At 37.6% G+C, this 26,364-nt stretch overlaps 1 protein-coding gene across 4 annotated transcripts in view; it reads right to left on the bottom strand.

The window, feature by feature from the left end:
- Positions 1 to 26,364, bottom strand: part of nup133 (nucleoporin 133) — a 44,377-nt gene that overhangs the window by 5,332 nt on the left and 12,681 nt on the right. For 2 of the 4 annotated variants that reach the window (XM_057844553.1, XM_057844552.1), the window contains exons 11-22: positions 26,236 to 26,327; positions 25,915 to 25,986; positions 22,659 to 22,822; positions 21,983 to 22,077; positions 20,037 to 20,261; positions 19,744 to 19,866; positions 13,214 to 13,313; positions 12,808 to 13,056; positions 8,945 to 9,078; positions 3,183 to 3,341; positions 2,950 to 3,085; positions 1,411 to 1,529 (exon numbers count right to left, since the gene is read on the bottom strand). In XM_057844553.1, coding sequence (XP_057700536.1) covers positions 1,411 to 1,529; positions 2,950 to 3,085; positions 3,183 to 3,341; positions 8,945 to 9,078; positions 12,808 to 13,056; positions 13,214 to 13,313; positions 19,744 to 19,866; positions 20,037 to 20,261; positions 21,983 to 22,077; positions 22,659 to 22,822; positions 25,915 to 25,986; positions 26,236 to 26,327 — 1,668 coding nt within the window. The remainder of the gene's footprint in view (positions 1 to 1,410; positions 1,530 to 2,949; positions 3,086 to 3,182; positions 3,342 to 8,944; positions 9,079 to 12,807; positions 13,057 to 13,213; positions 13,314 to 19,743; positions 19,867 to 20,036; positions 20,262 to 21,982; positions 22,078 to 22,658; positions 22,823 to 25,914; positions 25,987 to 26,235; positions 26,328 to 26,364) is intronic. The other 2 variants (XM_057844555.1, XM_057844554.1) reach the window with 1 other exon arrangement.

A 26,364-nucleotide genomic window follows, 5' to 3' on the forward strand; every position in this document is an offset into this window, starting at 1 on the left:
ATCACATTTGATACATCTAAAATTTCATGATTTTCAGACTCATTCAGAGTTCAGTTTTGACATTTCTTTTTGGAAAAAAAAAAAAAAAAAAATGATGGATGCAAGTCAACACATGCATCTGCAGGTTCCATGAAAAAAACAAACAGAATATAGCAAGGGTTATAGATATCTGAGCGCTTATTACACATATTTATTTTGACTTTACTTTTTACAAATTTGAAGAAAAGGTTTCATTAGGACCTTATTTTTCAAATTGTGGGATTCTCTGATAATTGCTTCATATTGCTGGCATTAAAGGGTAAACCCATACATCTCAAAATAACACATTTAAGAGCTATAATTGCAGTACCATAATACCGTGAAACCACAGTATTTTTGCTTCAGGTTATCATACCGTCAAAATGTCATACTGGCACATGTCTATTCATAACATGCATCTGTGCGATTAATGTATGTGAAAACTATTTTTTGAAACCACAGTATTTTTGCTTCAGGTTATCATACCGTCAAAATGTCATACTGGCACATGTCTATTCATAACATGCATCTGTGCGATTAATGTATGTGAAAACTATTTTTTGAAACCACAGTATTTTTGCTTCAGGTTATCATACCGTCAAAATGTCATACTGGCACATGTCTATTCATAACACGCATCTGTGCGATTAATGTATGTGAAAACTATTTTTTTGTTTAAAATATGCTGAATATTTTGTGTGAAATACAGTGTTAAATAAATCATCTATTTTGCGCAGAGACATTGTCTCCTAAACAGTGTTATATGAATACAATGTGGTCATGGTGTGTCAACCAAAGTCTTCCCAAACAGAGCTATTCAAGTCATCCGGTGAAAAGTATTCTAGTTTTAATATTGCAATATATGTCAGAAACCCCTAAAAACTTGCTATGTCAGTTTTTCCAATATTGCTCAGGCCTTTTGGAAAACCCTCACAAAGTTTGTGTTGTCCTTGTAGACGACACAATATTTCATCTGTCATTCAAAATTGTTGGAAACAATTATTTCTAAATTTTATTTTTGGACTAAAACCTTTGCATTTTTAAACGAAAATATTAAGAGTATTTGTCGACTAAAACTAGACGATAAGTGTTTTGAATAGTTGTCGACGAAAACTAGGCAGTTACTAACATATTTTGAAATCACTAAAATATGACTAAGACTAAAAAGTATGTGGTCCAAAAGACTAAGACGAAGATGAAAAAAAGTCTGCCAAACAACACTGATTTTGAGTGAGCAATTCAGTTCTTCTGAGTATATTTTGCATACTAAGTGGACTCCTGTAGAGAAAAAAAGGACTTTAAACTGAATAAGAAGCTGGTGGCATAAATAAAAGTTGAGTTAAGTTGCATTTCTGTCCACGAGCTGTGAAAAATAAACTTGGGGTGTCTTACTTGGACCAACTGGTATGCACTGAGAAGCGGCATGGTGTCAGGGTTCTGCTGCTTGTCCTCCAAAAGCTGCCTTGGTAACGTCTCCTGGTGTAGCAGGAAGCGTTCCTGCTCCACAATTTCTGAGGAGAAACCAACCATGTGTTTCAAATTCAACTTGTGTGTGGGAAAAAAAATTGAGAAAATTCTTAGAAAGAAACAAAAACAAAAACAATGCTTTTTATGTCCAAAAAATATCATAGATGGGAAAATAGAATAGTACTTTTTTTTTTTTGGTGGGGCGCCCCATTAAAAAAAAGGGGCAGGGGTAAAACTGTTGGAAGAAACTAATTAAAAAATATATGTAATGTATATATACAGTATATTAGTGCTGCAGCGATTAATTAATTTACTCGAGTAATTCGATTAGAAAAAAAGCTTCGAATCAAATTTTGCTGCTTCGAGGATTTGTTTAATAAGAGTGGCGTTGTAATGGTTTGTTTAGTTTTATTGGTCTGAGTGGATACATTGCCCTCTCGTGGTAACAGTGAATATGTCATAACCCATTTAACATGGCTGTCCAGCTTTATGTTAAAACCAATATAAAGTAAGTTTTTGTTTGAGCTAATACGTTTTTATTATGCATTCGTAATTTAGTTTTTAGGTACATTTAGCAGTTTTTGTGGGAATATGTGAACGATTTGTTAAGAACATTGTAAAAAAAAAAAAAACGTTAGCATTTGAACTAGCAAACTTTTGCTATGCAAGTTAGTTAATTGTTTATTTGCTGTACTTAGATCCTCATTTATTTTTTTATACTGTTTGGGTTTAGGAGTTTAGGAATTTTATTTACTCAATGTATTTATTGGTCTTGAAGAAACAATTGGGAATTTCAGTTTGTATTCGCATTTCATGCTCTTTTGAAAGTGCAATGTTAGCAAGCCTTTGTTCTACATCTCCTAAAATGTATTCTGCAATGCGTTAAATGTTCCTAATCCGATTACTGGATTATTCAAACTAACTAATTGATAGATTAATCGATATATATTATGGCCAAAACACTTTTGGGTTTCAAAAAATAAGTGGGAAAGTAACATTGTGATCTCTCTGATATGTTATGAAATTTTGGTTAGAAAAACACTTTAAAACACTGAGGGCAAAACAAATAGGAAAAACATTTTTTTTTCTTAGAGGAAAGATGTTCAGTACTTGAGAAATAGTTTAAGTAGTGTATTTTTTTTTCTATGCAAATAATATTTTGGATTATTTTTGTCCAAATTCAAGTGGACTCAAATCTTTTTGTTTTTAGGATAAAAATATTTTTGTCACACAGATTTTCTAGTTTTTTTGGAGGGGAGAGAAAACTTTTTTTGTGGGAAAATGCATCTGTTGGTGATAAGGTATTGTATAGTGTATGAATAAACTCGGCATAGATGCCGATTATTACATGTATTCATGTGTACTACAGATTGCGATTTTGCTGGACGAATTGGGAAAACTTTTAGCGCCATATCAACAAGCTTTATCTTCGGTTACGTTCAAGAACAGTGCTTGGAGTTTTACCGTCAACTTGTTTGCTACGCTCGTCTTCCGGGAGATCTGATGCCAGCGCCGCTAGCTTGCTGAGAGCCAGCAGTGTCTTCTTCTTGGCAAAATACCGTGTCTCCAGGTTGGCTTGTTTGTACAGCGTTTTTTGAGCCTGCACGCAAGCCAGGGAGCCAATTGAAGAAGACACGTTAGATACGGAGAAGTCATTGAGTGATTGGAATCTCCTAGTACATATATAAAGGGCTTACAGTGTGGTAGTGTTGCACATGTATGTCGTGTAGCCAGCTGAGGTGTTGATGCGCTTGGAGGAATCCCGCCAGCTGCTGGTGCTGAGTGGCCGGCTGGGACAGAAGCTTGCCTCGCTTGCCTTTCTCCATGTACCAGCGGAACAGGAAGTCCGCAAAGTTCTGCGACCAAGGGGGAGATGTCCATTATTTTCTCAGCAATTACCTACTCCCTCTTCTCGAAACCTAAACGGCTCCCTATATTTCCATGAAATATCACTGTAGAGTGAATTTGAGTGATTGTTTGGAAAAAAAACTGCAAACTGACAGTTGTCAACTGTACCATTCATCCCTATTTATATAGTGAGCAGTGTTGATAATCTTCCTTTAAAAAAGTAATTAGTTAAAAATGACTTCTAACAAAAAGTAATTGAGTTAGTATATCAGGCTACCTCTACACTAGGACAGATCATTTTCTCCAGGGTATTTGCCGACTATTTTTATACCTGTTCACACTTCGTTAAAGGTGCGTTAAGGACCTTCTCAGCTCTGCAAAGTACGCCTGCATTTGCGCAAATTATGCATGCGTAAAAAGGAGAAGCCTCATGTGTTACGTCATCGCCCGCGTGATTTACCTCTGAAACGGAAACTAATTCCTAGCCTGTGGCAAATTTTGAAATTACTACACTTTAATCTAGACTGTTATTATTTTGTGATCACCGTTTTTTCCGTGATCGCAATTACAGTGCTGCTCGAAAGTTTGTGAACCCCACAGCGATGGTCAGATTTTTTGTAAAAAAAACTAAAATAACCTTATTAAATGTTAAGTTATACCCAAATCCACAATACTGACATTCCAAATAATGGACTGAAACAAAAGAAATAGTTATATTGTCATTCTTTATTTAACAAAAGTGGTTGATTTAAGAAAAACTCAGATATCATGTGTGCAAAAGTATGTGAACCCCTTCAGTTAATAGGATATTGCGCCTCCTTTTGCAGAGATTACCTCAACCAAACGGTTTCTGTAGTGACTAATCTGCCTCTCACATCTACTTTGGGGGATTTTTGCCCATTCTTCCTTGCAGAACGCAGTCAGTTGAGAGAGGTTTGATGGGCGTCTGGCATGAACTGCTCGCTTCAGGTCCCGCCACAGCATTTCAATGGGATTTAGGTCAGGACTTTGACTGGGCCAGTCCAGAACACGAATCTTCTTCTTTTTCAGGCATTCCTTGGTTGTATTGCTGGAACGCTTTGGATCATTATCATGTTGCATGATCCACCTTCTGCCAAGCTTTAACTTCAAAACAGATGGCGTCAGGTTATGTTCTAGGATTTGACAATATTCCTCAGAATTCATGATTCCCTGGACTATGTGGAGTTGTCCAGGTCCTGAGGATGAAAAGCAAGCCCAGATCTTGACATTCCCACCTCCATGCTTCACTGTTGGGAGAAGGTTCTTTTGGTGGTATGCAGTGTTGACTTTTCGCCAGACATGGCGGTTTTGGTTGTGACCAAACAGTTCAATTTTGCACCTACATCAGTTGATGAAAACTCTTTTTAATTTAGTCTCGACAACACAACTGTTAAAAAAACAAAAAAAAAACTACTGAATTGATTGATTAGGAAATCAGGTTGAAATAATAGAAAATTCCAAAATGTTGAGGGGGTTCACAAACTTTTGAGCAGCACTGTAAATGCATCACACAGGACAGAGAGTGGAAGGGAGAGCACGCTCTGCTTTTACGAGCAGGCGCCGTATTGCGATTGAAATCTTTATGAAACAACAGAAGCCTGACATCATTACTTGGGATGTTACAATCGATGCTCAGTTGCGCTCTCACCACTTGGAAAATAACAAATAGAAGCATATGGTGTGGCGCTGAGTATATTTCCTGGAAGCAGCAACGAGGACTGCTTGTGCATAAAAGTGGCGATCCTGGAAGTGGCAACAGTTTTGACAGGCAGAAATGTCTGGGTTTAAAACTGATCGCGCGCCTCTTTGACTGGGGACAGCCCAGCAGCTGGCTGATCGGAGCCAACTCGGGAGACGAGCTCTGTTAAAAACGCTCATCTCCACCTCATCTGATATGGGAGGACCCCAAATGGGCACTGAATTGAAGCATATTATTGAGACCTAGTTTGAAGGTTCAAGAAAAATGTGTGGGGAAAAAATAGGAGCAGGAATGCCATGTCATGATCGTCCGCCTCCATTGTTTATGATGCTGTCATGCCGCACTAAAAACAGCGATGGCATTATGTCCCTTCCTGAGTATTCGAATGCTGTACGGAGACAGCAGTACATATTAGGCGGCGCGTAGGCGGCGGGTAACATTACTCGTCTACATTATCCGTCGAACAACTAATCCGGATAAGAGGCATACGAGTGTAACCGACATGTGGTATAGTCCAACTAATTACACGTTTAAGGCCATTATCCGTCCTAGTGTAGACGTAGCCTCAGTTACCTCATTGTAACAGTAATTATAGTTATTCAGCAAAATAAATGACAATACTTTTCATCTTCTACACGTTATCACAAGATACATTATATAACATCTTTAACATCAAAGATGTTCATGTTAACTGACTGAAGAATTAAAATACTACCTATATACAGCATTTTAGAACATTTGGTATTTATTTGGATCAAGTAAAGAAATGTTAAGAAAACACAAATTAACCAGTACAAATCTCTGAAACTATGTTAGTCCGACAGCACGATAAGCAGAAAACTATTCTTAAATATTCCATAAACTGACAATATTAAATATAATTCAAGTTTGAGAACACTACTTTTAAAATTCCCTGGCCTGTTGAAATTATAACTGTCTTCTTGTGTTTGCTAGAGAGTGCGGTGAAGCAGGGCATGATCCGCCCACTTAGCCAATCATCATCGCGTTTGCAACACCATCACCACCCCCCTTTCCCACTTCCCCCGCCAGCTCTGCTCTCTCTAAGCAGGCAGCTGATGTGGGACAAAATCAGACAACTCGCACTTCATTCAACCATATTGTAGTAGCGCGTCCCTTCACATCCTCAGTAACCGTAACGGTATTGCAAAGATGGGAAAAGTAATTAATTAAAGATTACTCACTACCGAAAAAAATAACGCCGTTATACTCTAACGCCGTTATTAACAACGCTGATAGTAAGTTGGCAATTTTGTATTGCTGTTGGAATGTGAAGTGAGTATAGATTTATTCCTTTTATAGTGCTCCAAGCCAGTAAAATGGGTGAACAACGGTGCTCATTAATTTTGTAAAATGCACTTAGCACAAATTTTATTCACAGTCATTGGTGGCTACAGAAGTCTTAATTATTGTTTCACCGATACCAATACTAGTATCAGAAGGGGCCTGGATACGCCATTGAAATGTTGACATTGGTATGGGCTTCGATGTATGGACTAGTGCTGCAACGATTAATCCATTAACTCAAGTAATTTAATTAGAAAAAAATATTCCAATTAAATTTTGCTGCGTTGAGTATTTGTTTAAAGTGGCGTAGTAATGGTTTGTTTTGAAAGTATTTGCATTTAGTTTTATTGATTTGGGCGGATACGCTGCCCTCTAGTGGCAACAGTAATTATGACATAACTAATTTCACATGGCTGAATGCAGCTGCTCCCCGTTAAGACCAACATAAGCCAAGTTTTGGTTTGAGCTACTGTTTTTTTTAATGCATTCGGTATTTGGTTTATAGGTATATTTGGCTGTTTTTTGTGGGAATATGTGTTCGAACCATTTGTTAAGCGCATTTTATAATAATAAAAATTAAAAAAAAAACTTAACATTTTATAGCATTTAAGCTAGCGGACTTTAGCAATGTAAGTTAGCCAACTGTTCTTTTGTTGTATTTAGATCCTCATTTATTTCTTTTTTTATACCATTTGAAGCTAAGCTCAGGTATTTTAATTGAAAAAAAAAAATTTTATGTTCCTTATCAGATTACTTGATTATTCGAACAAACTAGTTCATCAATTAATCGACTACTAAAATAATTGATACCTACAGCCCTAGTATGGACCTATACGTTACATAGTGGATACATGTACCGGTACACGTTAAAGGGTACTACCGGCCAGTTTTTAAAGTTTTATGAACACTGACATGGACATGAGCGTTTATAAAGATGTTGGTTTGTTAGAAAGAGAAAATTGGAAAAAGCAGGCTAGCGAACTTGTGCTACCATAAGTGGCATAACATGACATGACACGTAAGCTAAATTAATGTACAAACGTGGTATATTGGCACTGACTGTGAAGAGCATCAGGTTTCGTACCAATTTGAACAAACATTTAAAAAACATTTTGGCTGTGAGAGTATTCTAAAGTTTTAGACTTCATGCCAGGTACGCACAAAGGTTGTTAAACAGTGTGACCAAGCCATGATCGCAGTTATTTAACATTCAAGTGAGTATGCAGTAATTTAGTACTAAAAGGAAAAACAAATTGTGTATGTTTAAAATAAAGAAATAAACAAATAAAAGGTGGTATCAGTACAGCATCGGCTGATAGGACACAGTCGGCCGTGAACAGTATCGGGAGCCAAAAAATGGTATTGGTGCAACATTGGTCTTGGGCTGCGTTCAGAAAGCAAGCATATCCGATTCCAAACGGATTCCTTCTCAAATCTGATTTTTAGGGCTGACTGTTTACACTATTTTTAGCAAGTGTCCATATCAGAGCTGGGCCTGTTAAGACTGGGGCCAAATTATTGACACACCTGACAGGTTTCTTTGGCAAGAAAGGCGTCATCCAGCATGGAGTGACGTCATAAACAATCAAATCTCATTTGAGCTGTTCAGACTGAGAAGTATCCTGTCCATATCTGACATGAAACTACCTCTTGTATGTGGTTTCAATTCCTTTCGCAAAAATCCGATTTAGCGTAATTTCTGGACTATAAGGCGCACCTGAAAATAAGCCGCCACCCACCAAATTTTACAAAAACGGTATTTGTTCATTGATAAGCCGCACCGGACTATGAGCTGCAGCAGTCCTCACTGTATTAAGGGTACAGTATATTTACATCAAAAGGTAATAACCGGTAACAAATTGACAGTGACATCATAAGACTCTTAAGACATAATTATGACATGACACTGTCATGAGCATTAACCAATGCTTACGACAGACGTCATTTAGCGTCATCCGGCAAGTTATCTCACTTTTGAATGGATGTAAAAGACCTGAGCTGGACATAACTGGAGTTAGTGACAAAATCTGTCGGATGACACTTAATGACATCCGTCATAAGCTTTCATTAATGCCCATGACTGTGTCATGTCATAATTATGACGGTTTTATGACAGTCTTATGACGCCGCTATCAGATAAAGTGTTACCTGTTGACCCAAACAAATCAACAAACAAGCAGGACTGGATAAGATTCAAAATGAGGGAAAATAAGTAGCAGTTTTTAGTACGAAAATTACAGTATGTGCTTTGTGACTGTTCGGAATACAAAAAGAGCCATCCCGTTTCAATCTGGATTGATTTAAAATCAGAATTTGTCTGCCAGTCTGAACAAGCCCTTCATATCAATGTCACTTTTAAAAACTGATAGCTTTGTTGAGTTATCGACTCATTCCCCACAACCTGAATACTGTGTAGGCAGCATAGTGGAGTATTGTGATCATTGACTAAAAAGTCCTCAAAAATGGTCATTATAGCTCCACTTTACACTAGGTGCTACTTTATGTTGGTCAGTCAATGAATAGGGACAGATTCCCTACACAACTAGGGAATTAAACATGTTAACAAGGATAGCGAGCGGAGTCTACCTGCTCTTCGAACTTGCTCATGTAGTGCTGCAGGCGGCTCTGGTTGTCAGTCAGCTCGCACATTTGGACCAGGATGTCAAAGTCGCAGTACTTTTCAGCCAGTGCCGCCACCCATTGGTACTGACCTAACTCCACTGATGAAGGAAACAAGTCATACCATCTGTCACTACGGGTTCTGTATATAGGCCTGACAAGTATCAACAGCGTATGCATTGAAATTATGAGTGGCAAACTCAGGGTCCGGAGTAATATCGTTTAGTGTGGTCCGCGAAAGTAAATCGTGTGCGTCGAATATGTTCCTCGCTAAAATGAAATTAAAATTAATTTTCGTAGTCCTCAATGAAAGCTCAAGGACTACACAAACCAGAGAATATTTACATTTTCTTTTTTTTCTCTTTAACTGCCATTGACGATGATGGATGTCCAATTGTGGCTCTTTTCATGTTTCTGCTTTAAATTTTAATTAATTTATCACCAGCAGACATCCAATTCATTTGAACGCCCACAGTTCAAATGGATAGAACGTCTATCGCTGTCATTGGCACACAATGAGCCAAATTCAAATATATATATATTTTAATCAATTTTTAAAAACACATACTGGACTGTCTCAGGAAATTAGAATACACAATATTCTAATTTTTTGAGACAGTCCTGTGTATATATACAGGACTGTCTCAGGAAATTAGAATACACAATATTCTAATTTCCTGACTGTCTCAGGAAATTAGAATATTGACTGTCTCAGGAAATTAGAATATTGTGTATTCTAATTTCCTGAGACAGTCCTGTATATATACACAGGACTGTCTCAAAAAATTAGAATATTGTGTATTCTAATTTCCTGAGACAGTCCAGTATATTAAAAAATATATTTACTGCAGTCCCCCTGCTTTTATTTAAATAAATACATGACAATAATATAAAAAATAACTTTCATTCTTTAAACAGGTTCAAATGAAATACCATACATATATTTAAACAAAACAAAAAAATACAATACTAAAAAAGATAATATTCGCTATTAATAGGCTTATAAAAGAGGGTTGACATTTTTTAGGCCAACAAAGTGTCCAAACAACTAACCAGCTATAAAATTAGTTATCGATTCCTTTACTAGTTTATTACCAAATTACTTTCCCTTCTTTATTTTTACTATTTATTCTTAAATTCTATTAATTTTATTCTCAGCTTCTGTACATATGATGAGCAGAAGTACAGTAAGCCTTACTGTACCGCTACATTTTACGAAGTGTCTGTGTATTTGGGGCATCTAATGCGGTGCACAGCCATAGATTATATCGCTGTTGTTGTTTGTGTATACTATTTATTTGTATATCGTTAACCTAATAGCATAATTGCCTAACTCATATTTTAATAATTTTGGATTTTTTTTTTTTGCCAACACATTGACATTTTATGACTAAGGCAGAGAGGTTTTTGAACATTTCTGATCAGCTTAGGAGAAAAGCAATAAAGCAGGACGATGCAGCAGTGGTAGGGCTGTAACATTATGCATGAATCACAATTTGGCAAAAATAGGACTTTTACGTTAGTGATATATCATTCTGTGGTGTCTATGACCTGCAGCGAAACAAATCGCAATAAAAGGGTCATCTAATAACATAAACCTAACTGATTAATAGACTAAATGTAGCAGTCCTGGTTAACAGACATAAAGGCCCTTTGAATGAAACTATTAGTCCTTCTAAAAAACAATAGCATATTGTGATAAAGTTTTAGCCTGGTACACCAGACCACCACTGTTCCAGCTATTGAGTCTGGCCACCATTCAGCGGATAAAATTTCCAGGGCGGAGCAAGCCACAGCAAACAGACAGCGGAGTAGCCCAATCAGCAACAGGCGAACATGACGTTTTTAAAGCGACGAGGGACTTGCGCGCGGAAGTAAACATAAGAGTAGAGTGGAGTTTATTCAGATTGTTGTCAATGACTTGTGTTGATGTGTTTTTGGTAATTTAAAACTGATTTTACATATTCTCGGCTCTCCTGTTTGCCATCTGTGTTGTTGTGGAGACGACTTCCGACGAGGAAGAGTGACGCTGCTCTTTAAGAACATGTCACGCAAATAAACGAATCTGATTGGACGGTTCATTTTGTGCTTGCTCGAGAGGCCGTTAATGGGCTGGGTCCCAGACTATTCTCACAGTGTTTGAAAAATAAAGAGAGAAAGGTCTGGCTGCGCCAGGCAAATAAAGTTAATTATTTTCTGTAATGCACTGATAAGCATTAGACTCATATATTTTAGAATCATTACACACAACTGAAGTAGTTCAAGCCTTTTATTGTTTTAATATTGATGATTTTGGCAAAAAAAGTCAAGAAAAACCAAAAATCCCTATCTCAAAAAATTTGCATATTTCATCCGACCAATAGAAAAAAAGTGTTTTTAATACAAAAAAAGTCAACCTTCAATTAATCATATCAGCTATGCACTCAATACTTGCTCGGGAATCCTTTTGCAGAAATGAATGCTTCAATGTGGCGTGGCATGGAGCCAATCAGCCTGTGGCACTGCTGAGGTGTTATGGAGACCCAGGATGCTTCGATAGCGGCCTTAAACTCACCCACAGTGTTGGGTCTGGTGTCTCTCAACCTCCTCTTCACAATAGCCCACAGATTCTCTATGGGGTTCAGGTCAGGAGAGTTGGCAGGCCAATTGAGCACAGTAATGCCATGGTCAGTAAACAATTTACCAGTGGTTTTGGCACTGTGAGCAGGTGCCAGGCCGTGCTGAAAAATGAAATCTTCATCTCCATAAAGCTTTTCAGCAGATGGAAGCATGAAGTGCTCCAAAATCTCCTGATAGCTACCTGCATTGACCCTGCCCTTGATAAAACACAGTACACCAACACCAGCAGCTGACATGGCACCCCAGACCATCACTGTCTGTGGGTACTTGACACTAGACTTCAGGCATTTTGGCATTTCCCTCTCCCCAGTCTTCCTCCAAACTCTGGCACCTTGATTTCCGAATGACATGCAAAAATGCCTGCATCTGAAAAAAGTACTTTGGACCACTGAGCAACAGTCCAGTGCTGCTTCTCTGTAGCCCAGGTCAGGCGCTTCTGCTGCTGTTTCAAAAGTGGCTTGACCTGGGGAATGAGGCACCTGTAGCCCATTTCTAGCACACGCTTGTGCACGGTGGCTCTGGATGTTTCTACTCAAGACTCAGTCCACTGTTTCTGCAGGTCGCCCAAGGTCTGGAATCGCCCCTTCTTCACAATCTTTCTCAGGGTGCGGTCACCTCTTCCGGTTGTGCAGCGTTTCCTGCCACACTTTTTCCTTCCCACAGACTTCCCACTGAGGTGCCTTGATGCAGCACTCTGGAACCAGCCTATTCGCGCAGAAATTTCTTTCTGTGTCTTAGCCTTTTGCTTGAGGGTGTCAATGATGGCATTTTGGACAGCAGTGAGGTCGTCAGTCTTGCCCATGATTACGGTTTTGAGTAATGAACCAGGCTGAAAGTTTTTAAAAGCCTCAGGAATCTTTCGCAGGGGTCTTGAGTTAATTCGTTAATTCAGATGATAAGGTTAGTAGCTTCTTTGGAGCAGCTTTTCATGACATGCAATTTTTTTTAGATAGGGATTTTTGGTTTTTCTTGACTTTTTTGCCAAAATCATCAATATTAAACCACTAAAAGGCTTGAGCTACTTCAGTTGTGTGTAATGAATCTAAAATATATGAAAGTCTAATGAACTTTATCACAATATGCTAATATTTTGAGAAGGACCAGTATACTGTAACTACAACGTGGCCTGCAACAAATAAGAGTTTGACACACCCCACGATCGCCAAATCGGTTCAACTCCTCATTTACAGCATGTGTGTTAGTCCACTCACATAGTGGCGCCAGTAGCTCTGATCGCCGTTGACTGTACTCCATTTCCAGGGTGTTGTAGCGCTCTTGCTCCTGCTGTTTCAGAGAGTTAAGCTGAGACACATAGCTGCCCAAGTAGAAGTCTAACAGCGCCACCAGCTGCTCACACAGCACACTGCGCAGCTCCGAGTCGGCGTGGGGGTACATGGAGCGCAGGATGAGCTCGTGTTGTCGGGAGATAACTGTTCGGATGCCACCCGCGCCACTCAGAGCTAAGGGAAGAAAGGAAGGAACAGTGGACATGTTAACCTACACATCATTTGTTCTATCCATATTCAATTCATTCATTCATTGGGAAGCAAAAACAGAAAAAATTATACACTTCTTCATATTATTCAGGAGGAAATCAACCCAACCGGCCCTGCTCACCTGTCCACGGGATGTATTCTACGTCTGCGGCGGCGTGTTCAGACGCTCTATAAATGGACGCTTTGCTCTCTCTGTAATGACCGGCTGCATGAAGCATGTCCTGCAAATAAAATAAATAAATAAATAAATAAATAAAAATAAAATAAAAAGGCAAAGCGCGCACACTGAGATAAAGAAAAAACTATAACAAACATTCATCCGGTTCAGTAACTTTAGTGCAATCACATTTACAATAGGGGTGTAAATCAACAATTTCACAAAGACACGATATTGATTCTTTGAACAACATTAGGATAGTTTCCATTATTACAAACTCGGTCATGATTTTATTCAAGGGCCTTGCATTAATACATTGTGAACAAATTTAACACAATCATTTACATTTAATCTAAACCAAAAAATTAAAAAAAATTTCCCCTGAAAAATTTCAGACGTTTGAATGAAATGATTCTTTTTAACTTAACAGCAATTTTAAAAGATGACAATGTTGTTCCATGTTTTGTTTCAATTGCTTTCAATTCAATTTTGCATGACAAATAGATATATCGAACAAGATCGATGTAGCTCTAATTTACTTTACATGGGAAAGTGGCCTTTGAAAGAGTTGTATACAAATAGTAATTAGAGCTGAAACGAATACTCGAGCAACGAGTTTAAAAACTGGTCCGAGTAATTTTATTCACCTTGCGGAATCGTTAAATTTTGCCAGCTCTAAGCATCACGTTTTGCCGTTGAGGTTGACTGCTTTTAATGAGGGACAACGCGCTGATGTCACGTACGTAGAGGAAGAAGCAATTAAAAAAACCTTTCTGCAGCCGACAGCCGCTACAAACTAGGCCTGAACGATATATCGTTTAAACATCGCCATCGCGATGTGCGCATGCGCAATTGTCCCATCGCAAGGACGTGCGATAGTTTTTTCATTTCATTTTTTTAAATCCACAAACGTTTGTTTTGAGGAAGGAGCGCGAAGGAGATCGCACAGCCTCTCATCTCATTCCCTCCAACTCGCAGTCATCGGCTCCTCCCCCTCCCCTGCTACAGCGGAGTGGAGGGAGGAGGGGCCGAACAGCAGAGCGGAGGGAGGAGGGGCCGTTTTCAAAGTGAAAGCAAGCAACACGTTGAATAGGGAAGACTGTCTCCAAAAGGAGTTTTGGAAGTATTTTGGCTATCGACAAGAATATAAGGAACAAAAAACAGCCCTGTTGACAGTGCCTCGCCATGGTTGCCTCAACAAGAAGTAATCCGTCGAACATGTGGGACCATTTAAAACGCAGGTATCTATGCATTCCTGCTACGAGCTTCCCATCAGAGGCTTTTTAGTACAGGTGGGAACATTGTTACGTGCCAACGTTGTTGTCTCAAGCCTGCAATGGTGGATAAACTAGTAGTCTTGGCCAAAAACCTATGAGACCCAGTTGAGAATTGCTGAGCAAGGAAGGTGGACGATATGCAGACAAATACATAACACAGCTGCAGGAATGTCTTTTCTTCTTTTTATTCATGTGACAGCTAACAGGAAGGCAGGAAATTTGGGAGTTAAAATGGTTCTGTTATTCATCAGTTATTTGCTGTTATTCAGTTCAATTATTTACAAGTTCAATTGAGTTTCTGTTTCTTTTATATTTAAATTAATTGTAAATCGTATTTTTCAAATAACTATAGTACAGCTGCACATAAAGTTTTGATACTTAATATTTTTAAAATATTTTTACAACTTTGTTGCAGTTTTGCAGTTTTATATTGTTATATTTTGTGTAAACAACTCAGGGGACTAATGCACTTGCACTTTTATTTGACAGATTTAATATTTAAGTTCAAATATGTTGACAACTTTATTGTTTTACTGAGGTTTTTATTTATTGTTATAGTTTGTGAACAACTCTTATTTGTCATATTTAATATTTTTGTTCAACTATGTTTACAACTTTGTTGTTATTTTACAGAAGTTTTTATTTATTGTTATATTTTGTCAAAAACTTAGGGGACGAATGCACCTGCTCTTTTATTTGTCATTTAATGTATTTGCTGCTGTTGAAGTGTCAAATATTGTGTTCAATAAATTATCTATTTTGTGCAGACATTGCTTCCTGGATCCCTTCATAATAATACAGCAATCTTAATCATTCACAAATGAAACGGTATTATATGAATACACTGTGGTCACGGTGTGTCATGCAAAGTATTTCCAAACAGCTATTCAAGTCATCTAGTGAAAATTTCTTTAAAAAAAAAAAAAAAAATTATATATATATATATAATTTTTTTTTTACTATCGCAATATAATATCGCAATATATTGCACACCTCAAAAAAATCGCAACAATAGTTTTTTCCAATATCGTTCAGGCCTACTACAAACTACGCCGTCGTTGCTAAAAACTAGCTCGCATGATGCGGTTGTAGCAGGTAGCATCTGATGCGTCTCATAGATATCACATGTATGTTGAAATAGATGTGAATTGACAGAGCCAGCGGTGTTAGTAAACTATGGAGGACCAGGAGTGCAAAAATTCAATAAATAAATACACAAATAAATAAATAATTAAAAGTGTCATTAAAATGCTTTTATTTCCATAATTTATTTATTTATTTCAATATTTATTTCAATTTATATTTATTTCAATTTATATTTATTTATTTCAATTTTTATTTATTTATTTCAATTTATTTATTTATTTCAATTTTTATTTATTTATTTCGATTTATATTTATTTATTTCAATTTTTATTTATTTATTTCAATTTATATTTATTTATTTTAATATATATATATTTTTTTATTCAATTCGATTTTTATTTATTTCAATTTTTATTCTTTTATTTCAACTTTTATTTATTTATTTCAATTTTAACTTATTTCATTTTATATTTATTTATTTCAAAATGTATTTCAATTTTTATTTATTTATTTCAATTTTTATTCATTTATTTCAATTTTTATTTATTTATTTCAATTTTTATTTATTTATTTCATCATTTATTTTTTTATTTCAACATTTATTTATTTCACTTTTTATTTATTTCATTCTTGCACTCTTGTTCCCCGTGTGGCCGCATGAAATAATTTTATCTGTCATTGGCTCATCAAACTCGGTGGGCGGGCGTGAACTAGGCGGGGTTTGAGTTGATCGAGTAATAAGCGATTGCTTCGTCCTATTTCTTCCCAACATGGCGGCATTATCTGAGATTTTGCATGAGCTCTGTTGGGACAAGGTAGATTTCTCAGAACAAATTGAAGCAGGACATTTGGACCCTGAGTGCGTGTCCTACAAAACAGAGCAATTAATTAACGTTATTGGCATCATCTCGGCTCTGTCAGATCAAGACGTTGATCGAAGAGTTTTCGATAGTTTAGAACTGCGGTCAAGCCAGCCTCCACTCGTAAAAACGAAATCAAACCAGCCGCCCCTCATTTAGATTATTGTTTGCATTATGTGCATTACGGTAATGCAATGCGCTGGCTTCAGAATGCAATGACGTGGCTTCAGAGCGCGAGTCCCTTTATTAAATATATGGGGGAAAAAACGGTGACCTATTCGAAAACGGGTCCACTTTAGAGAGACACTGGAGCACCCCTAGACCCAAACTAAATCATTATCATGTAAAAATGATGTCGGAGTTCAGAGTAAAACTACTTAGAAAACTGCTAGTTATTTCTGTCATTTAGTCTTATTTCAAAACTTGATAAAAAATAAATAAATAAAATCTGGTAAATATCCAAGGATCATTCCACTTCTGAGTTATACTAGAGTTTCCCGTATGCAGACATCAGCCTGTTTAAAGGCGCTGGCCCGCGCGATGTAGAAGCCACAGACTGAACTCCACCATGGGCTGCTGGTGGAGTTCTCCTCAGAGTGTCCTCGATTAAATTTGCTGCTTCTCTGAGCAGCTCTGGGCACATTTTGGACATATGTATGTTTTGCTTGGACAACATGCGAAATGCGTCAAAGCCTACTACCGCTACACTGTCCACACTACTAATCTTAGTCGTCTTTGTGATTTTGAGGGAGCAATTATTTTTCAGATTATACGGATCTACACTGCCACCTTATGTATCGGGTGTACATAAAAATTAGCCAATGCCTCAGGCGTCAATCTATTATCTGAGATCGACTAGTTAAGACTTGCTTTGCTGAGCAACCAATCAGACGTTAGAAACTTTGATGAGCAAACGTGACAGATAAAATTATTTCATGGTTGCACCTCCAGAGGAACAAGAGTGCAAGAATGAAATAAATAAAAAGTGAAATAAATAAAAGTTGAAATAAATGAATAAAGAAAAACTGAAAGAAATAAAAACTGAAATAAATAAAAATTGAAATAAAAAAAATCTAAATAAATTTTGAAATAAATACATGTAAATTGAAATAAATAAATAAAAATCGAAATAAATAAATATAAATTGAAATAAATAAAAATTGAAATAAATATAACTTGAAATAAATAAAAAAAATTGAAATAAATATTGAAATAAAAGCATTTTAATGACACTTTTATCTATTTATTTAATTGTGTATTTATTTATTGAATTTTTGCACTCCTGGTCCTCCATAGTAAACAGCCGCCATCTTAAAGCAGTACACTTCTCAGCGCTAATAAATAATATTAGTCACTCACTCACGTACGTAACCCTTGGCTAACGTGTCTCACATACAGGCTTTATTTAATCTGTGAAACATAGCGCTGTAGAGTGATGAGGGTGTAAAATGAAAATATGATAAAGCTAACTGTCAATTTTAGCTCAGTAGTCATTGCTGGATAAAAAATACCAAGTAGCACTGGCCCCTAATGTGCTCCAATACAGCAGGTCTGTAACGTTGACAAAGAGTCACCCACTTCGTTAGGTTGCAATTATTTTGTTTTTTGCGAACGTCGCACCGCCCTCACCCCCGCACGTCACGCGGTGCATTCAGGAACGCATGCAAATATCCCCGCCATATTACAACCTGATATGTTACAAATACATTTGTTTTGAACTCTGTAAAAACTCAAAATCCTATCAGGACTTACAGTTTAAACTAACTTAGAACTTAAAAATGGCTTGACACAAATACAAATTCAATTGAAACACGTGGGGAAAACAGCTAACTATTAAGTGATGTGTGTTATCAAGCGTAATGGCATTTTTAGGTAAGAAATATATATATTGTTTATAAGATCTAAAAGTTTTTTGGAGTGAAAGCAGTGAATTGGTGTTTTTTTTTTTATTCTAGTCACATCTGAGAGGCAATTGTTGGCTGTTTTCAACAATGTACATCGAAAATAAAGACATTGATTGACTGAAAATTGTTCAATATTAAATGAAATGTCTTTTTTTTCTCATGTATATTTATAATTGCTCTGCCTAAAAAATATGTTTTATCCGATTACTCGATAGGATTTTCAGTCGATTACTCGATTACTAAAATATTCGATAGCTGCAGCCCTAAAATAGTTACGTGTCTCGGTTATGGTGGCAAATGGATGGTAAATTGTGATGAAAAATAACAATGGAGTATGATGTGTACTCAAATTTGTTTGGCTATATTAGCATTAATAATAAACATTGAGTGGCCATTTCCTGGAAATACTGGCTTTTGTGTTTTTCTCCACTAATACACTTCAGAAAAATGAAATTACATGTCTTTTCAATTACTTAAATAAATTTCTTTCTGCTGTGATGTGCTTGATAAACGTGTTATTTGCCTTTAGCCGATAAGTGTTCAATTCAAAGGAATAAAAACACATCGTTTTGGTGTAAGCAGTGATTTATAGCAAATTGTGCAGCTAGTCCTCCTTGTCTACATGCGGAGGCATTAAAGCACCTTAACTGCGCCATTTTTAGCAGTGATGTAATGTAACAAAGTAAAAGTACTTTGTTACTGTACATAAGTACATTTTTGTGAATCTAGAATTTACTTGAGTACAAATATGAAGTGGTGCTTTTTACTTTTACTTCACTACATTTTACAGCTCGTAGCTGTACTTTTTACTCAACTACTTTTCAACCTGTCACCATCATTAAACGTTACTTTTGTTTTTCTCTCATTGTGAATTGATAGTTTCGTTTTCATGTTTACAGCGCAATCAATAAGCCCCATGCAACTATACAGTTTTTGAGCACTAGAGGGAGCAACACAAGTACAAGCAAGATTAGGCAGGTGAACAAGATATTGACCAATAAAAAACAAAAGAGGGCGCAGCGCGCCTTCAAATGGGTGCTGCACACTGTTGTACAGTAGGTGGGGGTATGCACCTGATAGTTGCTTGCAATCCGCCAGTAAGATAAAAACTTGCTTGCTAAGCTTCTGTTTAGAGTGCAGTCAATTTTGTTACTTTTCTTCCCCATTCTGCACAGTTATACTGTATATTTAAAATATATACAGTATATCACATTTTTGCATCGGGAGAAAATACTTTTATCTTTTACTAGTGAATTTTAAAGCAAGTACTTTTGTACTTTTACTTAAGTAATTCTTTTCTTAGATACTTGTACTTTAACTTAAGTAATTTTAGGCTGTAGAAGAGGGCTAACTGTGTTGATGCTCACCTTGATGATTGTGTTGACAGTCAGAACCACCTCAGCCCACTGCACTGAGTCCACAGGGTTCTCCTTCAAGCTCCTCTCTTCCTCTTCCAGGAGACAATCAAAGATGGTGGAGATCTGTGAAACCTGACACACAAACACACAAACGCATACAGTCACGCTCCATGTATCACGAGTCACGACCCATCTGTTTTTGCCACTTGTAAACTAATCACTTTACTGATTCCATCATTGGAAACAATCAACTAAGGTCTTTATTAGACAAAGGATGTTATAGCAAGCCCATCCTGCCTCACCTCCCGGAAGAAAATATCAGCCCCAGTAAGACCTGGTGGCACGGTGGCGTTGCTCTTGTGCAGTGCGATGCCGATGGCCCGATTGACCAGCTCGCCGTGTTTGCTGTGGTGGTTTTTCAGGACCACGGCCGCCTGCAGCTTCTCGGCGTGCTCGCACAGCAGTAGCCGCGTGGCCATGGGTGACGAGCGTACCCAGACGTGTCCCAGACGCTCCAGGAGGCCCACCTGAAGGGGAAAGCCATTGAGCAATCAACTAGGGATGTCACGATACCAGAAAATTAGTAGTCAATGCCGATACCATTGAAATTCTACGATTCTCGAGAGCATTCGGATATCAAGGTAAAAATAAAAAATAAATCCCATGTACTTAAACGTATACTCCTTTACTAGAAGTAAACCACAATACTATGTGCTTATACCGAACAATCGGTATGTAGTTTTAAAGTATCAAACAATAGAATAAACAAAATAAAATATTGTGCATGTACTGTAGGGCCGCCTTCGAGTACTAGACAATAAAATGAACGGTCATGTACAAGTACAAAAAAAAAAAACTGTTTTTGCAAACCATTTGCAGAATGTAGCTTTTAAGTATAAAACAATAAAATAAAATAACATGCATCAGTGCGTGTAGCCTTCAAGTATAAAACAATAACCTAAAATACCCTGCATGTTGCCGTCAAGTACTAGTATATAAAAAAATATATATATACTGTGCTGAGCTAGTGGCATGTAACCTTCAAGTATAAATAAAATAGAATACAGTGCACATAGGCTTTAAATAACTAACATACTGTGCAAAAGTGTGCATATACAGTGACTATGAACGATAGCCTATTGTAATGTCTGTAAATATGCCCGTCTCCTTTAAGACCGGCTCGGGGCACGTGAAGCCACATTTACGGAAGCGATTAAGTGAAGTGGGAGCTAAAAGCTGGCGTGGATTGCGGCCGACAACAGCCCGTTTGTATTGGGGTGAATTTTGGCCCCAACGATACTTTGGGTATTGCAGAAAAGGCAGGACAGTCACATTTTCAGAATCTTGGTATAGACTTGCTACCGAAGTATCGGCTCTCGTTACAATCCAAGTCAGGTATAACAAAATTGGCAAGTTTTAAATTTTAGACCAGAGACTTCATGATGTATTGCCGGGACACGGGGCCGATTCATAGGGGGGCTGTCTTCGTCAAAGCTGACCGGGTTTCCGTTGAAAGTTCTTGTAAATAAACATTTAAATCCCTGAATTCTTTTTAGATATGGACGTAAAACAGTCTCGAATCTTGGTTAAAAGCAAAAAAAAAACAACAACAAAAAAAAAACGTGCAGGTAGCATTTATTTTATGTAAATATTGCAAACTATGATGCTAGTCACTTAGCAAATTAGTGGCCACCATATCACAGACAAACAGCTTTTTCTGTTGAAAATTATTGTGAATAAAGGCTTAAAACATTGAATTCTTTATAGGTATGGATGTAAAACAGTCTCGATTCTTGGTTAAAAGCCAAAAAACGGGTAATTAGCAGTTATTTTACGTAAATATTGCAAATTATGACGCCAATGCCGTAGCGGTTAATTTGTCCCATAATTTGTTTTTACAACGTTTCAAAATGTATGCATGGTACGAATGATATAATAATTACCTTGAATCCTCGAACAAATCACTCCTGAGACAATCCTTCCTGTTTGTATGCACTACAGCTTTCGTACTTTTTCCAACCTAAATCCGACATTAGATCGCTGCATGTGACCGACTGCTAATAAAGGAAGCGGAGTGTGGGACGGCCCCCGTCCAGAAGGCATGACGCAGTGAATGGGGAATGTGTCATGTCAATATATTATGAAGTCTATGTTTAGACACCTGTACGCAAAACTGAACACTGCTCCCAACAGTACCCAAATTGCAAGTGTGAAAGGGGTCCACAGGACCATGGAGAACGAGAGGTACCTGCAGAAGGAAGTCCATGAAGCAGCTGTGGGCCTTCATCTTGTCCTCCAATTGATGGAGAATGATGAGGGACGTCAGTGGGAACCCAGCGATCTCTAGAAGACAAAAAAAAAAGATGAGTTAGTAGTATGTCATATTGAATATGACATATTCACTGTTGCCACTAGAGGGGAGTGTATCCACCCAAATGAATTAAGCTAAATGCAAACCCTTTCCAAACAAACCATTACAACGCCACTCAAATTAAACGAATCCTCGAAGAAGCAAAATTTGATTTGAAGCTTATATCTAATCGAATTACTCGAGTTAATCGATTAATCATTGTAGCACTAATATTAATGCCGTCTTTCATTGAATATTAGCATTAAGCTAGAGGACGTTAGAAAAACAATGTATTTTGTGTGTGGTATGAATATATGTATATATTTGTGTCTTTAGTAATATTTTTTATCAACTGAAATGTAATAAACTGCTTGAAATCCATCAAGATTGGACTCCTTTTGAGAGACTGTTCAAAATCTGCTATATTTAATATGCATCTCCAGTTTGATCAATTAAATACCGCACATAATGGCTGATCAACGAGATCCATCTAAAAAAAATTACGATTTAATCTTAAAAGCGCTCAGCCTTCATGTGTCTCTAATATGTAATGGTCTATCCTCCTGGTCCTCACCATCAGGCACAGACTCAGCCCAACGGGGGTCTGAAGCTGGGTAGTCATCCAGCAGGTCCAGGTCGATCTGGGTCACCATGGCGTCCAGTTCGCCGCCCTCCACCTCATCGTCACCAGTCGAGAAGAGCTCGTCGATAAGTGCCTGAGCACCCAGGAGATCGTTACTGAGGTGGAAGTAAAAGATGATACTGGAAATTAGAATGTCCTGCAACATAACGCCTTGAACTTATTCGGTGAAGGGTTAGGGGAAAAAAAAGCTTCCGACACTAGTTTTGCTGAAGACCAGTAAATTACGCGGTACAATAAAGAAGATACCAAAAAAAAAAAAAAAAGTCTAAAAGAATCATGTTAAAAAATTGAATGGGAAGTGGACCATTTAGGTCTGATGAAGACAATTTTTGGTGTGTTCTTTAATGAAGATGCTTGGAAAGCTAAAAAATTTAATTGTCCGATATTATCAGATAGCCGATAAAAGAATTTTAAAATGATATCGGATAATAGTGAATTCGATTTTTCATGATTGGTTTTGGGCCATTGTGCAATTGGCAGTGCTGTCATGCCCACTTATTGGCCCCGTTTTTCTGGTGCTTCGACACCCCCTATAGACCCTACCCGCGTGACGTCACAACTCCCCTCTCCTGAATGGTACCGCTCACTTGTCCGTCAAAACATAGTGTTAACCTGTTACGGCTACGTACATTTCTCCTATTTACGGCGTGTTTTTCTGCTCCTTAACATTAATAATCAAAATGGGGAAGGCGTATGTGGCTGTTGGTTGCACTAACAGAGAAGATGGAAGGAGAGACTTGAAGTTTTACCGTATTCCGAGGGATCCAAAGAGGAGAGTGAAATGGACGGCTGCAATTCGACGTGAAAACTGGACACCAAAAAATCACCACAGACTATGTAGTAGTCATTTTATATCCGGTAAGATGCATTTAATATATATTTAGAGGGTTTTGGCCTGACAACCACAATTAAGATCATTGCTAGGCTAATCGCCGACAACATACGACGTAGTACGACATAGTTTCAAATTCAAGATGTTTGTGACTTCCCTTTCTTCCACCATCGTTATTTTTTGAATAATATTTAGCTGGTACCAAGTGAAAGAAACTGGCCTCGTCTACGGGGCTGACAAATAACCACAATTAAGATCATTGCTAGGCTAATCGCCGACAACATACACGTATGTATGTAGTGAGAGTGCTATCGCTAAACCATATAAACATTAAAAGCCTTAACTCCATTGACAAATGACATGAAATACATTAGACTTGACTGTGGATGTTAGCAAGAACAAAAGATTTTGAATTGAAAATTTCGTAACTCACCTTTCCAAGCACAAGATAGATTCCTGCCGAATTTTCGTGGACGAGGACCTGTTTCACCCAACCAGCAATGAAGTATTTATAAGCCTCCAAGCTCTTAAAGTTTTTCAAACTTTCGTGAGAATAGGCTGATTTTGTGTGGACAAGATAGTTGTACAGTTCAGGGTAGCTAGCAGATGTCAGGCAGACAGGGCGAAGACAGTGGGTCGAAAAACATCGATTTGGGCATCAAATATGGATCTGGCGACTGTATAGAACGAAGCTTTTCCTCATAACGCCTTTTATGCAACAGATCCAGTGAGTTTGCGGCATCAGAAAGCACCGGGTCTTCCATGAAATGCATTTTAAATTCCGCCATCAATTGAAAACAACGCTAATACAGAGTCAAAATGACGGACAAGTGGGCGGAACCATACAGCGAGCACGTGGTTTTGTGACGTAGGTGGGTAGGGTCTATAGGCGTTGGCTGTAATTAGTTTTGAAACGTTCAAGCACTTTCTGCTGAAGTCATCATTTGTCAATGCGAACTCATTGCAAATAGAGAGAGCTAAATGGATTAGCTAACGTCTGCAGCCAATGTACCATAGCAGTTCTTGCCATCTCACCAAGTTGTTTGTGCCTTATACAAGCATTGCTTTTAAGTTATTTATTACTGTATATTTTCCTTCATTTTATATTCATGAGCATTGTTTTTGTGTAGTATATTGGAGAAGTGTGTATTTCGTTTGTTTGCATTTATGGTAAAATGTGGTTACAATTTTATTGCTTTAGGCTGTACTACCGGTTGCTATTCAAATTGACACTTTGCTTTATTTGTGGCTTTGTTACACATTATTGGCACAATGTTTTGTTGTTTTCAGTTTTACAAAATAAGTATCAGTACTCTTGTCAAGAGAAAGATGACCACAGTAAAGCAAATTCTAATTTACTCTAGCGTCTGACTTCTCTTTAGACCCTGATTTGTTCGTGATCTGTCAATTTGTTTACCCACACAAACATTGAGGACAGAATAAGTGCCTTACTGGTACGTTGCACTTGCACCAAAAAAAATCTGATGTTTGCACTATTTTGATTTCAAAAATAAATATAGTGGTACAATGTAGGCAATTTTCCAAAAATTCAGTTGAAGTTGTTCTCATTTTTCACAGAATGTTTATTTCGAAAATCTTGAAATACTTACGTTTAGAGTATCATTAGTAAAGCATCCAATGGGGCATCACAATACATCAAGCTATAAAGTCCACAATCGCATAGTATATCGTTATCAGATTTTTGGAGCTGGACAATATCAGAATTTCGGTTAAAAAGTCGTTATCGGACAACTCTACATTGAACGTTAGCGTTATTTCGTGTATTTTCCCAATTTTTTCACCATCAAGTCTTTTGACAATTTTAAGATCTTTTAATATTTCCGGCACATTGTTCGTCTCGAATACAGGCGAGTTGGGTCTACCCTGTCTTCCGCTCGCTTTGCTTATACTAGCTTCCCAGAATAACAGAAATTCATATACTGACGTCGCTGACATGTGCGGTAAAGACGATTTGTTCCGAAATTTTGGAATAAAGTGTTTTCATACTTGACGATTGGATTATCAATAGACATAAACCCCCCCTCTCATTCAGAACAGAATCTTGATCGCAATGGGCTGGATCAGGTTAGAATATTTCGAATGGTGTGTGATGAAGCATTTTATTCTGATCAGGCTTTTAATCCGAATAAAAGTGTCCACATAAACGTAGCCATTGTCTGTGCATTTGAGTTCCCCGTGCACCGTCATTCCTTGTTGCGTCATTTTCGATGTCACTTGTGTTCCAGATTCCCAGCTCAAGCTTTGTTCGTAGTGTGTGTATTTTGATACTTAGTCTTTTGTTTGCACTTTGTTTTTTGGGATTTTGACATAAAAATATTTCGAGTTATCCACTACCCTGCCTGGCCTTCCAGTTTTCCTGCGTTTGGTTCCATCCTCCCTAGTTCCTCACTTTCTTGCTCTCGAATCCTGACAGAATCAAAATGAAATAATATCAAACATCTGGTTTTGCTTTGGAAAACATTGATAGTCACATAATTTACATGGTACTGGTAATATTCAAAGTCAACTTTTCTCAGCGCATACTTATTGGTTCCAATCACAGAAAGAAGTCTCTATGGGAATACTCCAAACTAAACAGGAAGTGATCCATTTTTGTTAGAAGCACAATTTACTAACCTAACAGAATACTGCATTAAATGAAAAGGTGCTGAATACCGGGAGAACTGCAGAAACGCTGCCTTCAGGAGCCTAGGTTTGTCCTCTTGAGGTACCGGCTCAGCTCGGCTGGGCTGCTCCATCACGGATACCTTTAATAGGAACGCCATTACTTACAAAAAGTATACA

The sequence above is a fragment of the Corythoichthys intestinalis genome, chromosome 8, assembly GCF_030265065.1.
Source record: "Corythoichthys intestinalis isolate RoL2023-P3 chromosome 8, ASM3026506v1, whole genome shotgun sequence".
In the NCBI taxonomy this organism is placed as follows: Eukaryota; Metazoa; Chordata; class Actinopteri; order Syngnathiformes; family Syngnathidae; genus Corythoichthys; species Corythoichthys intestinalis.